Genomic DNA, 13226 nt, shown 5'->3' on the forward strand with positions numbered 1-13226 from the left:
GCGCATAATTAACAATTAAAAAACCACTGTCTAAATTGTAATAAGCTCCGATTGCTCTTCAGATTCTTGAAAATTAATTATTGAACTTAAATTTAGGCACTTGACAACCTCAAAATAATAATTTATAAATAAGTTTTCAAGCCTCTAAAATGCGTATATTAACATTTTTCAGATTTTAAGTCCAAAAGTGTTATCTGTAGAGAAAAATAACAAGTTTTTTTGTTCAGAATGACACAAAAAACAAAAAATATTTTCCGGTGCAAAAAATTGATTTTTGGAATTTATTTAAAATTGTTTGAACAATTTTTACTTAAAAATTTAGAACGGCACACCTACGATTTGTTTTAAAGGGACATTGGGACAACAATCCGCAAAGAAACCGAATCAGTAACATTTTTCCTACCGGAGTGGAATTTTTTTAAAATATTTAAACAAAGTACACTGTTTATTAATTAGTAATATTAACACATTGCACATTTGTAATGTACGCAAAAAGTACACACAAATTACAAATAAAGATCAAATTCCATTTTAACTACAACCGGGAATATAGAAACTCACAATATTTTGAAGTTGAAACAATAAAACTTTAAATCTTTATCTTAAAAATGGGACCTATTACGGTTCTTAATTATTATAAACAAATTAGCTGAGAATTAAAAACACCTACTTTTTACCTAATTGTCCCAGAATATCCTTTTTTTGTTTAAATTTTGTAAAAAATTGTCAGGTTTATATTTAGTCTACGGGTGGCCGCACACAGAAAGAGCAAAACTGTTTTAGTCAAAAACGTTTTTGACTAAACGAGTCTGATGCTGATGTTTCCATATAAATGAAATGAGCTGACGCACACTGATTAGTCGTGTGTCTAAAGCATGTTTAGGCTCATTTAGTTCTTTTGAAAACAAAATGTTTCTTGTGGAAACAAAAACGTTTTCGTTTCAAACAAAAACGTTTTTGACTAAAACAGTTTTGCTCTTTTTGTGTGCGGCCACCCTACGAGTATTAATGAGATTTTAACTTTTTTTGTACACATTAAAATTAAAAGTTTTTACTTTACATTCATAGGATACCTGCAAAAAAATGACCTCTGGGATAAAAAATTTTAAACTAACTGATGAATCAGTCTGAAATTTTGAGGGTTTGAGGGGTATTACGAGAATCCCAGTTTGAGAGCAATCACAAAAGTGTTAGTTAATTTTTACAAAACTTATAAACAATTAATTAAATTATTAAAGCCTTATTTTGCTATTTGTGGAGCAACAAATAAATTTAAAATTTTTTAAAAGACGCCGTTTTGAAGGTTTTTCTATTTCTTAACAGATAAAATGTGTATATTTAAGTATAACTAGTCAAATACCTGGCTATGGCGACGTTCTGAGAAATACTTTTAAGTATAATAGTTAAATAGCTAGCCATTGCGACGTTTTGAGAAATACTTATTTTCCTGGACTAAAGTCTACAATTAAAAACATTCAGCAAAGCTTTTCTAAACACAGTTTCCTAAACAAGCCTTACTACCTTAGTTGCTACACAGTATTGCCTACATAGAGCATCTATATTTGGAACATTTTAATTAATGATTGTTCAGTAATAAACTAGTTTCCTTTTTTCCCTTCTGCTTCCAATGGCTCTAATGTTTTCTAACTTTTTTTCTTGAGATTCGACTTAAAAACTATTTGTTGTACCATCCTTTTATCATGTAGTTTTATTGCTTGCGAGTAATTTTTTATTCAATATGGCTCGATCCATATCATTTAGGATTAATATCTTGATCTTCAATCATATGGTTTCCAGCATCTATGCTCATCGTTCCGACTAGTTTAATTGTTTACGAGAAATTGTTTATTCACTATTCTCACTCAATGGCTCATTCCATATCATTTCATTATCAGTCAATCTCTTGATCTTTTCAATCATATGGTTTCCAGCGTCCATGCCCGTCGTTCCGTCTGCATATTTTTATCTTCATTTTTATTGTACAGCGTGTCTGGTCATGGCGTCTGGTCATTTTTTTTCCCATAGTTTTCTATTCTTTCATTACATTTTTATAGCAACGATACACTCCCGTCTTTCCATGAATTATCTCAGAACACATACGACACATGGATTGGTTGATAGTTTCAAAACTATTTTTGGTTTTTAATAATGTATGAAAGCCTTTCAAATTACGCTCATCCCATTCTTATTCTTCTGTCTAGTTATCTAGTTTGGTTATCTTTATCTACCCTGATATCTCCTCTTAAGTAAATATAGTCTCGCCTATCTTAATTCCCGACAGATCTTCAGCATCAGTCATCATTATCGAGGCCTTTCATTCCTGGTGGAGTGTGTGTCGCTCTTACTTTCATTCGCTTGTTGCGATGGATCACGTCGTATTTTTCTTGTGTATTGTCAAAGTTTGTTGTGACAGCTTTCGTTACAATTTTCTTCCACCCATTCCGATATGTATATAAGTCTCTACAGTGTCTCACTTTCAGGATTTTGATACCTATCATGACCTAGTCCTCCCATCTCTCTAGATCCTGCCCTTGGTCTTTCAGTTTCTGGCTTCTATCTGGTTACCTTCTTAATCAGTAGGTCGTTTTTCCTTCTCTCTATGTTTCTCAGCCGTCTCAATCTCCGCGTTTTATTAAATTTAACTATAGTTGAATTTAACTTATAGTCCCTTCATTATGTCCCTTTAGAGACCAAAAATAATGCTTTACATTCTTATTGAATAATTCTTAATTAATAATTCTTTTCTAAGAATTCTTAGGAGTATTTTACTTTTAAATCTTCTTAATCTTTCATTTATATCTGTGAGGCTCATTGTCTCAGCTGCGTATGTAACTCCTGCTCTGATTGCAACTTTGTATATTTTCAGCTTTGTCATTCATTAGCTTATGGTATCTCCAGTATGCTTTGTTGCCTGCTAGTATGCGCTCAGTTACTTCATCACTTTTCTTATATTTCCATTCACAATTACACTCAAGTATTTAAACTGTTAAACTCTTGCAAAAGTGTATCTATCTTAAGTTCTCTCGTCTTGTTATCTTCTCCTCTAGAGCAAATTAAATATTTTGTTTCTCCTTCGTTAATTTCTAGACCTCTTTTCCGTGCTTCATTTGTCACGATTTTTAGTGCTTCTTTTAATCTTTCTTTATGTCTTCCCATAGAAACTATGTCATCTGCATATGCTAAGATTTGCGTTGAAAAGTGGGCTATACTTTATTTAATCTCCATGACCTTAACTTTCTACTGCATGTTGAATAGTGTGTTTGAGAGAGAATCACCTTGTCGCATTCCTGTTTCTATTGCAATTGTGTTTGTGCTACCTTCTACTTTGTTATTTTTTTAGCTCGGGATCCACCCATAGTAATTTTGCCGATATACAATGCAGTCAAAGGCTTGTCTGAAGTCTACGAAGAGGATGTGGAGTTCTTTGTACTTTATGCATCATTTTATATATTATCTCAGCAGATCTCAAATTCTTCTATTTATCATTTAAACGCATTTTTTGTATCTAACTATTAAAAAGTGTAATTTAGATTAGTTTATTATCATTGTCGTTTACTAACTACTAAATCATCAAACATTGAACGATTTTATGATTTACTTTGGCGTTTTCATGCTAAAAATGACACCTATTTAAATTAAACATCGAAGGAAAGAGAACAGAGAACATTGAGAGTAATATTGGGACTTACGTGTATAGGTCATGTGTCCTTGGTAGAAGGGTAGATAGATGTGCTGAGCATGCGTCGGTCGGCCATAAGCAACTGGATGCTCGTCCACTCCGCCTGCATGCAATCAACCACCACCCTTAGCGGACACGCGCTTATTTTTGTTTATTTATCTTATATTTATTCGACAACACCTCAAGGTTGTTACGTATGGCCAAGATGTATGAATTTTATTGTTGATCAATACTAAGTTATTTAAAGGGTACAGTATGAATAGCTTTCAATTAAAATATCTTTCATATTTAATGTTAGCAACAATTTTATGGAACAAAAAGACTTCTAAAAGAATAGATAAAGAAACAACATACAACTGAGATACAGGGTGCGGCATTCGTGCAAGGAAGTCCAATTACTTATTTGTCGTAAAAGATACGAAAAAAATTATTTAGGTTAAAGTTGGAGCACAGATAGGGCCGTACTCAAAAAATATTTCCAAATATGCAGGGCCACCCATATTGACGGAGTGGAACATTATCTATTTTTAAATACCCTGTATATTTTTACGATTTTGGACTCTCCTCGATATTCCCGATTTTTTTTAATATATGGTTTGGCACTGTTGTACGAGGTAATTTAAATTTACCTCTTACAGATAACTCGAGATAATTACGTTTTTTTATTAATTTCGTAGCAAAATTAACATCCTGTATAATTGTAGAGATTTGATATCAAAAATTCTAAATATTCAAAGCATTCAAAATATTTTCTACCTTTGTTGTTAATTTTGATATACAGGGTGGGTAGAAACTCGGAATGAGTATTTATTAATTGATAAAAAAACGAAATTATCTTTTAAATTACCACGTATAACACTGCCAAGCCGTATATTAAAATAACGAGAACATCAAAAAGAGTCCAAAAATGTAAAAATATACAGAGTGTTCCATTAAAAAAAAGATAAGTATGTTCCACCCCGTCAATATGGGTGGCCCTGTATATTTCAAACTATTTTTAGAATATGATCTTATCTGTGATCCAACTTTTACCTAAATAATTTTTTTCGTATCTCTTACGACAAATGAGTAATTGGACTTCCTCGAACTAATGCCACACCCTGTATAATTTTAATTTAAATGCTTAATGTTATGCTTAGATATATAAGATGGGTACTAACTTTATTGGATAAATATCAGTGGATGTAATTAATTAGTGGAATACAAAGTTCTTCCAGTACATATTCAACGACGGAACATCAGTAAAACTCGACGATAAAAAAAAATTACTAACTATAATTCAAACCGTTGACTTAACAAAAAAGATAAATAGAAAAAGGAAATAAAGTTACATAACACAAAGGAACACCACGGAAAAGAAAATATGATACAGTTACCGCAAAAATAGACCAACTAACTGCAGAAGACATTGGATGATCAACAGTAAACTAAAGATGGGATTTCGAGGAAATACGGATCCAAATCATAAGCTGTTCAATAAGTTTTCCGGTTCTATAAGAAAAACACAATGTTATGGCTTTAAATACACTTTATTATTCAGTATAGTCTCTCTCTCTGAACATGAATACACTTGTTCCGACGAAATTCCAATTTTCGAATTCCATCCCACAAGTGGGAATCTAGAAGAGCTGCCACAGCTGCTATGATCTCATCATTTGATGAAAAACGTTTTCCACGCAAGAATTTTTTTTAGGTGTTGAAATAGAGGAAGTCGCTAGGGTCCAAATCTGGTTAATACGGTGGGTGCTCCAACAATTCATGGATTTTAGCCATTGTCAAAATGCTTATATTACACGGTGCATTTTCCTGATAAAAAAGATTTTTTTCTTCTGCAAACCGGGTCTTTTTTCACGAATTTTTTCCTTCAACTGGTCTAAAAGGTTATACTAATAATCAGAATTTATCGTTTTACCAGTTTACAAGTAATCCATAAACAAAATTCCTTTCCCATCCCAAAAAACTGATACTAACACCTTCTTGGTCGATTTTTGGACACGAATTCGTTTCGGAGCCGAAGAACCAGGTTCACAGCACTCTTTAGCCTCTTGATGAATGATGAATCGACGCATAAAATCCACCTTATCCATTCAAAAACGCTCTAAATGTTGCTGAAAAAGTCGCATTCGAATATGTTTTTGTTCCATTGTTAGCGAATGTGGCACCCTTTGTGAACACAACTTACTTAAATGCAATACTTCAGTCAAAATATTGTTTACACTGGCCAATGAGATGCCTATGGCTTCTACCAAATCTTTTTTAATCACTGGACGATTTTCCAATACCATATCCTGTATTTTTCTATAATTTCTGTAGGTGTTGTTGCTGTTTTTGGATGACATTTTGACATGAACCGTCTTCAAGGCCTGTACGATCACATTTAAATTCAGCAACCCATCTTTCTACTGTAGTTACTGACGGCAAAAACGTCCGTAAATACATTCACCGTTCGTTCATAAATTTCCTTTGCCTTCCAAAAATAAAAATTGATTGATTTTTTCCATTGTAAAAAAATACTGTGTCGTCGATACTAAATGGCTTGTAAACAAAGAATGAACTGACAGATTAAAATGAAATTTCACATACGTTCATGTAAGGGGTATACCAACATAACAAAAAAAATAGGCTAGTAGCAACGCTCTCTCTTATTGAACCGCAAAACTTTTTAAACAGCCTAATATATAATCTGTCGAAGAGATACTCGACCTGCGTAGTATTACAATATAGTGCGGAAACATGACATTAGAATCACATCAACATTGAGCGGACTTCTTAATATACAACAGCAAAAAAACCTCCACATTCCAAGAAGTACTCTATATTAAAAATAATATTTTTGGCTACCAGATTTGAGCAATTGAATTAACGTGGAAGTGAAAGCAGCGAAAATATCAGCCGAATATATGAGCTTTATAGCATTGAATATTTTACGAAATTTAAAGAGATTAGTGTACTATCACCTATTTTCATTATGATTTAGCAAGATCGTCATGAAAAATGGCAGGAGCAAGCTTAAAAACATAAAAAAGGATTTTATAATCTTTTTAAAAAGATATTTTAACTAAAACTATTTATTATCTTCATCTTATTCATATTTGGTCATGTTCAAATCTTGTTATAGATAAAATTCATTGTTCTTAATCAATGTATATTCAATATAGTTCAAGTTTTTAGTATAAGAAATAAAAAATTAAATTTTAATCTAAATATAACGTGTTAAAATTTGTTAATGAAAAGTCTAAAAATAGTACTCAAATTACTCAATACACAGATCGTGAATATGTGACAATAAATACTTAGCCAACAAGCTGCTATACGCTAGGTAGAAAAACGCAAATAAAAACAAAATAAAACAAGATTAATTGTCTAGGAGACAAAGAAATATCATTGATATGCAAACAGTTAGAAAATTTTGATATTTTGACATGTCGTAAGGGTTTAGTTCAACTGATAGAGAAATCCACTTTTATTTTCCTTTGGCAGGTTTCTTACAAGTTTTATACACTATAAATTCCTTTGGACACAAAGAATTGATAGTGGATAAATGCTATGGTATATCTATATTGTTTTTTTAGAATTTTCCCTTTATAAGACACTCTTTTTATTCTGTATATAGAAAAAGTTTCGTCTCTACAAGAACAGAAGATTTGTCAAAAAATACACACAAATTAACATTGTTATTTTCTGTTGACTACATTCTTAAACCTTTGGACACTATAAATCCCTTTGGGCACCTTAAAACAACCAATTTATGGTGAATAGATACATTCCTTTTATTCTGTATTTAGAAAAGGTTTTGTCTCTACAGGAGCAGCAGATTTGTGGGTATCGCTTCAACTTCTTCTCTATCCTCAACAAAAAACGACACAATGAAGATGTTTTGTACAAAAAAAATTACAACGTTGAAAAACACTAATATTCAACAACATTTAAATGATAAAATATTAGGCGTCCTGGTTAGACTGTTGACAAATGTTGGCAGGCTAAAAACAAGTGCTAGGCAATTGAAATTGGTGTACTCCACTTCCTTCTATGGGGTGCCTACTCTTCTATCCAGGCATGGATAGAAGTTTTTAAGATCTTAAAGATTGTCTCCAAAATTGGAGGAATTCAAAGAAATGCAGTTCTCGGGATATGTAGTTTTATTTACTAGTTATTGATTTCTTTTGGAGTTGTATAAACAATTGGTTTTAAGGACGAATCATCAAAACAATTTATGGTTTAAGTGCATATTGGGACAGCTAGTTAATTTCGTTTCTTGGTCCTACCTAACTTTGCTGCTAATTGTAGTTGAAGGGATTTAATAATTTGGACTGTGTACCGGACTCATCATCTATGTATCTTAGGGATGAACGCAAACAAGAGAATGACTAGCTTCTGGACTTGCGCATGTGAAGTGAAGGAATGATGATATGACCCCAACACTTAAAGAATATAAACATATTCTGTGTGACTGTTCAAATTAGGAAGCTGAGATTGAAATACAAAGAAAATTCCTAGCGACTGGAAAACAAGGAACATTTAACCAATTTATAAAAAACGGGACAATGTAAAATGTGAAAATTATCGCAGCATAATTTCAAAGAGAATTATCGAGGATTAACTCTAAGGCTTCGATGTACTGGTTAGGTAGTGAGGATGGATAACGGTCCAAAAGAGCTCTAGGCAATAAAATCAGAGATAAAAGGAAAAAACGAATCCACGGAAAACTAAAAAAGAAGTGATTAGGGGTTTAAATTATAAAAGAGCAAATCCCAAGTTCAGTTGTAGCACCATTGGAAAAAGAATAATAAATCACTAATCGGATCATTGCAAAACCAATCGGTTTTCTGCAGTATCTTATGTTCATTGACCAATTCTTCTTCTTTAAGTTCCATCTTCTATCGAAGGTTGGAAATCATCATGGCTATGCGGACTCTGTTGACTGCCGCTCTAAAAAGTTCTGCACTACTGCATTCAAACCATTCCCTTAAGTTCTTAAGCCAGGATATTCTTCGTCTTCCCACATTTCGCTTTCCTCGGATTTTGCCCTGCATAATAAGTTGCAATAATGCGTATTTTTGCCCTCTCATCACATGTCCTAAGTACTCAAGTTTTCGTCTTTTGATAGTTAATATTATTTTCGCCTCATTTGACCAATTTGACCATTGACCAATACCATAGAGCTATTCCACGGAAGAAAAAGCAGATGCTATTGCTAGATCGACACATTTAACAGGTTTAGATTATACGCTAATAATATATGGTCTTATAATGAATTAATTTAATTATTATCTCGTAAATTTTATTTTCGATATATAAAATATAAATTTTCTTTAGTTTACTTTTTTATTTGTTTTTTGAAAAAGTTCTGACACATTAGGCTAAAGTCAGTCAATATCAAAAAATAATTGAAAAAGTACAGTTAAGTTGGATTACAGAATTGATACACTGGATATTTGTATATACTTGTTATGAATTGGAATTCCACAATCAGTTAAAACTCTTAAAACATGTTAAAAAATCTCATTAACTAATCTTTGTCATCTTTGAAATTAGTTTGTCTCCCATACCATAAAAATAGTTGATACAGTTTGTGTAAAATAGGCGTAGCTTCTAGGTAGTAATTAATCAAATATCCTACTTTCATTGGTCATTTTTTGATCTTAAATATTCACTGACTAATGATAATAGGTTACAAGTTACAAACAATAATAATCATCATCACCACACATCCTCTGAATAATTACATTATAAGAAGCATTCCAGAAGTACTTCAGTCACAGCAGAATATTTAATATGAAAAGAAAAGTATATGATTGTAATTTTTTCTTTGGTTTTGCCAATATCAATGTACTATGATTTTGGTATTCGTCTCTTGAGGATCGATTTTTGCTAATGTCTTCATTTGATTAAGTAATTTAATGTGGTTAATTGAAATGACAAAATATTTTTGTAGATCCTACCAGTAGACCTGTTTTCTTTCTATGGCGTAATGTAAGTGATGTCTTTATTTTCAGTAGTTCTTATGTCATCGTGTAAGGTATATCAATAGTGTTTTCGACAAAAACTGTTTTCAACTACGTTTATTGGTTGTTGTATTGGATGTATTTGTTTACTACCAATACTACTACCAAGTTACAAGTTATAGTCAAAGATTCGAAATATGTGTTTTGTTCATTTTTGTATATTTTTATCACATAATAATGGATTTAACTCACTTGTGATGGTTCGTCCTCTATCTATTTTTCTCATTATGTTTTTTCTGTTATTATTATCTTTTCCGTCGTCTTCAATTACATATTTATATTACTGAAAACGTTTCCATCCATGTCTAAAACCTTTTTCTGCAAAGATTATTGCCGTATATTTTATTTTCAGTTTTCAGGCACCATACTTTACTTCGTCCATTAATGTTCTAAACAAACAAATACATAGTATCATCAAAATCTTCAGCAATACCGTTTAAACTTGGTCGCCATTAATATCCCAAACAGCTGAGAAACACATTGACGTGGTGTTTATTCAAGAACTGTGGATAAACGAAATGTTAAGGGATGTGAGCTAATTTTGGATGTACCAGACACTAAAATAACAGCTTGTATCTTTTGTAGGTCTGACCTTAACCTGGTACCAATTATGAGCTCTATAGGGGACACATGACAGCTGCCAGAATTAGACTGAATTACAACGAGTTGGTGATAGAGATGATTGTTGCTTCGCTTTACCTTCCTATTGATTCTAAGGAACAACTTCCAGAGATTAACTTAAAGAAACTTCTAGAATATATCAAAAATAAGCGTACAGAGCTTATTACAGGAGTCGAATCCAACGCCCACCTACAATTTGGGGATTTAAACAGCAGAGGTAAGTTACTTTTTGATTATCTTTGCACTACTGAACTTGATTTGTTAACAGAGGTAACAAACTCACCGTCAGGACATAAGAGCAGAATCAGTCCTATGTTCTATGGGGATTGGGGATATGATATCTAACTGGCATGTGTCGGAGACGTTATCCTTATCGGATCATGCATACATAATATGCTTTGAGATGAAGTCAAACTGTAACCAAGGTTTTATAGAGACCTTAAGGTGACCGATTGGAAATCCTTTAGGAGAGACCTTAAAACAAGACTACGAAATTATCCTAAAAGGCCAAAAAACAACGTCGAAGTTGAGCTGGCAGTAGACTGGTTGCAGCATACGGTCATCTCATGAAAAAACATTGGAAGTATACTTGAAAGTGCCAGGGTTAGTAAAATCCTCAAAGGAGATAACTCCTTAAGAGAAGAAGGCTGCAGATCATTCCCAGGGTCGACACAATTGACTAGTTGTAATAATCATCAAGCAAACTTTAGCTCAACCAGAAGTGACTGACTGGCCTCTGAAGTGATATTTGGTTCTCTCAAGGTCAGATGGGATATTGAAATTTTTAAACCATACAAAGGCTGCGGGACCGGATGGCATATTTCCCAGGCTACTCCAAGAAGGACTAGAAAAAATCATTTCGAGCTAGCTATGTTCTGGGATACATTCCCAAGCTTGGGGAAGAGCGAGGGTGGCGTCTATTCCCAAATCAGGAAAAACAGATTACACATTAGCAAACTCATAGAGGCATATAAATCTGACTTATATGTCATCCATTATTGTACCTTCTATTCCCATGTGTTCCTTGATTTCTTTATTTCTTATCCTGTTTCTTCTCGAAATCCATAGCGTTAGCCTTATTACATCCATTCTCGTGGTTTGTATCTTTTTTCGGTTTTTCTCTCTCATCGCCACGTTTCACTTTTAGCCCTTGTCCTCACAGCAAATCCAGGTGATACAGTGTTGCCTATTTTAATTAGAGAGGTCGATTCATTATACAAGTATAAGTATAGTAGGCCTTTGGCAGATAAATAAATGTTATGTGTTATTAGAAAGTAACATAAAACATAAATTAAGATAAGAAAATATCCCAACATATCCCAGAAATAAATGAATAATAAATAAAGAACTTGAGAACGTAATTTTAAATATTTTAGTTAAAAAAATCCTATAGATAAAATACATAGATACATGAAAATTAATTTACTAAAGAAGAAAAAGGCAACTACACATAGAAACCATCATGTGATATTAAACTTGCGATTTTAAGAAAAATATCGAAATATTTGAGGAAACCAGATTCCACAAGACATCTGTCAACACTGTACCAAATAAATTTACCAAAAAATAGGTTAAAGCTATATTAATCACTAAGAACTATAGTTAACTTCGATAAACTCCGTATTATAAATTAATTTTTTTAGGATATTTGATTAAGTACTGATAGTCTTATATACACTTTTATTGCATTTGCATTTTTCCAAGCCTACCTACGACACACCAAAAACAGAAATAGTTAATTCAACAAAACGTTGTTAACTGTTTATTAGATTAACCAAAACAGAAGTTAACGGTATTATATCATTCGGGTAAAATAAAGTTCTAGTAATCATGAAGTTGTCAAAAGTGAAATAAACTTTTTACATACATATATTTTTTTAATCGATTTGGCGAATTTACATAACGACACTTTAAACATTTTATTTAATAAATCAAAAAACCAACTAAATACGTTTCATCAAATATATATAGAGAATACCAAAAATGATACAAACCACAACCAACACTAGAATACTTAATGCCGTTAAGAATAGAGAAACTGTTAGCTTATGACGCCATTTAAAATTTGCAACTGCATGAAAACTAAAAATTTTCAGGCATATACAATACTTATATAGATAATATTCTATTGGTTGAAGTGTAGATTACCCCCAACTACTTCCAACCATTCGAATCATGTGAATTAGAATTATTAGATGTAAAAACACTCTATTTTTGTTCCTAGTGTCAAGGAAAAATAATTCAATCGAATTGACAATATTGTTCTTCTTTTTCTTATCGATTTAGATAGCCACGTGCCTTTCTATAAGAATAAAATTATTCCGTTCAACTTTTGTTCCAACCAGACACAAGAAGGGATGTGTTCTTGTAATCATATTAACTACAATACTTGTGTTATTATGTTGTTTGTTTGTTTGAATTTTTCTAAATTTTTATATTGTTTTATTTGTTGCAATCTATTAGTAGTTGCTTGTGGATTCTTTTAATATAGTGTATATATTTACTGGAGTTGCTGTTGTCTGTAATAGAGTTTCACGCAGATATTTATTTTGGTTATGTCTCACAGTGCAACAAAGAAAGATATGATTCAGATTTTAAATTTTTCCACAATTACACCTTGGTGTTTTTTATTTAAGACTATTTAGATGCTTCGGGATCATATCGTACTAGTTTCTCATTCTGCAGCTACTTGTACTGAGTAATAGGTACCTCATTTCTTTGAACCAAGGTTGTGGGAATAGTTTTTTTTGTATTTCAGGATAGGTTTCATACTTTATATGTATTTTTTCCTTGCATTTTCCCAAAATTCACAAAAGGATCTTTTAATTTGTGGTATTTGTAATGGTATAATGCAGTTTTAAATATATTTGTTTGTTCTCCTTTACCTTATTGAGCAGTTGGTCTACTATTTCGTTATCGCT

General features: G+C 32.1%; 1 protein-coding gene and 1 long non-coding RNA gene across 7 annotated transcripts in view; one reads left to right on the forward strand and one right to left on the reverse strand.

The window, feature by feature from the left end:
- LOC140437468 (uncharacterized) overlaps positions 1-13226 on the reverse strand; it is a 389771-nt gene that overhangs the window by 127640 nt on the left and 248905 nt on the right. For 5 of the 6 annotated variants that reach the window (XR_011950379.1, XM_072527014.1, XM_072527018.1 and 2 more), the window contains one exon: positions 3690-3782. The exons of the other annotated variant lie outside the window; for it this stretch is intronic. Coding sequence is in view for 4 of the 5 variants with exons in the window: in XM_072527014.1 (XP_072383115.1) it covers positions 3690-3782 (93 nt within the window). In the remaining variant the exon portion in view is untranslated. The remainder of the gene's footprint in view (positions 1-3689; positions 3783-13226) is intronic. 6 annotated transcript variants of the gene reach the window in all.
- Positions 1-13226, forward strand: part of LOC140437472 (uncharacterized) — a 60299-nt gene that overhangs the window by 18541 nt on the left and 28532 nt on the right. Inside the window, exon 2 of the long non-coding RNA XR_011950380.1 lies at positions 10270-10522. This is a non-coding gene — a long non-coding RNA (uncharacterized lncRNA). The remainder of the gene's footprint in view (positions 1-10269; positions 10523-13226) is intronic.

Source organism: Diabrotica undecimpunctata, chromosome 3, assembly GCF_040954645.1.
Source record: "Diabrotica undecimpunctata isolate CICGRU chromosome 3, icDiaUnde3, whole genome shotgun sequence".
Classification (NCBI taxonomy): domain Eukaryota; kingdom Metazoa; phylum Arthropoda; class Insecta; order Coleoptera; family Chrysomelidae; genus Diabrotica; species Diabrotica undecimpunctata.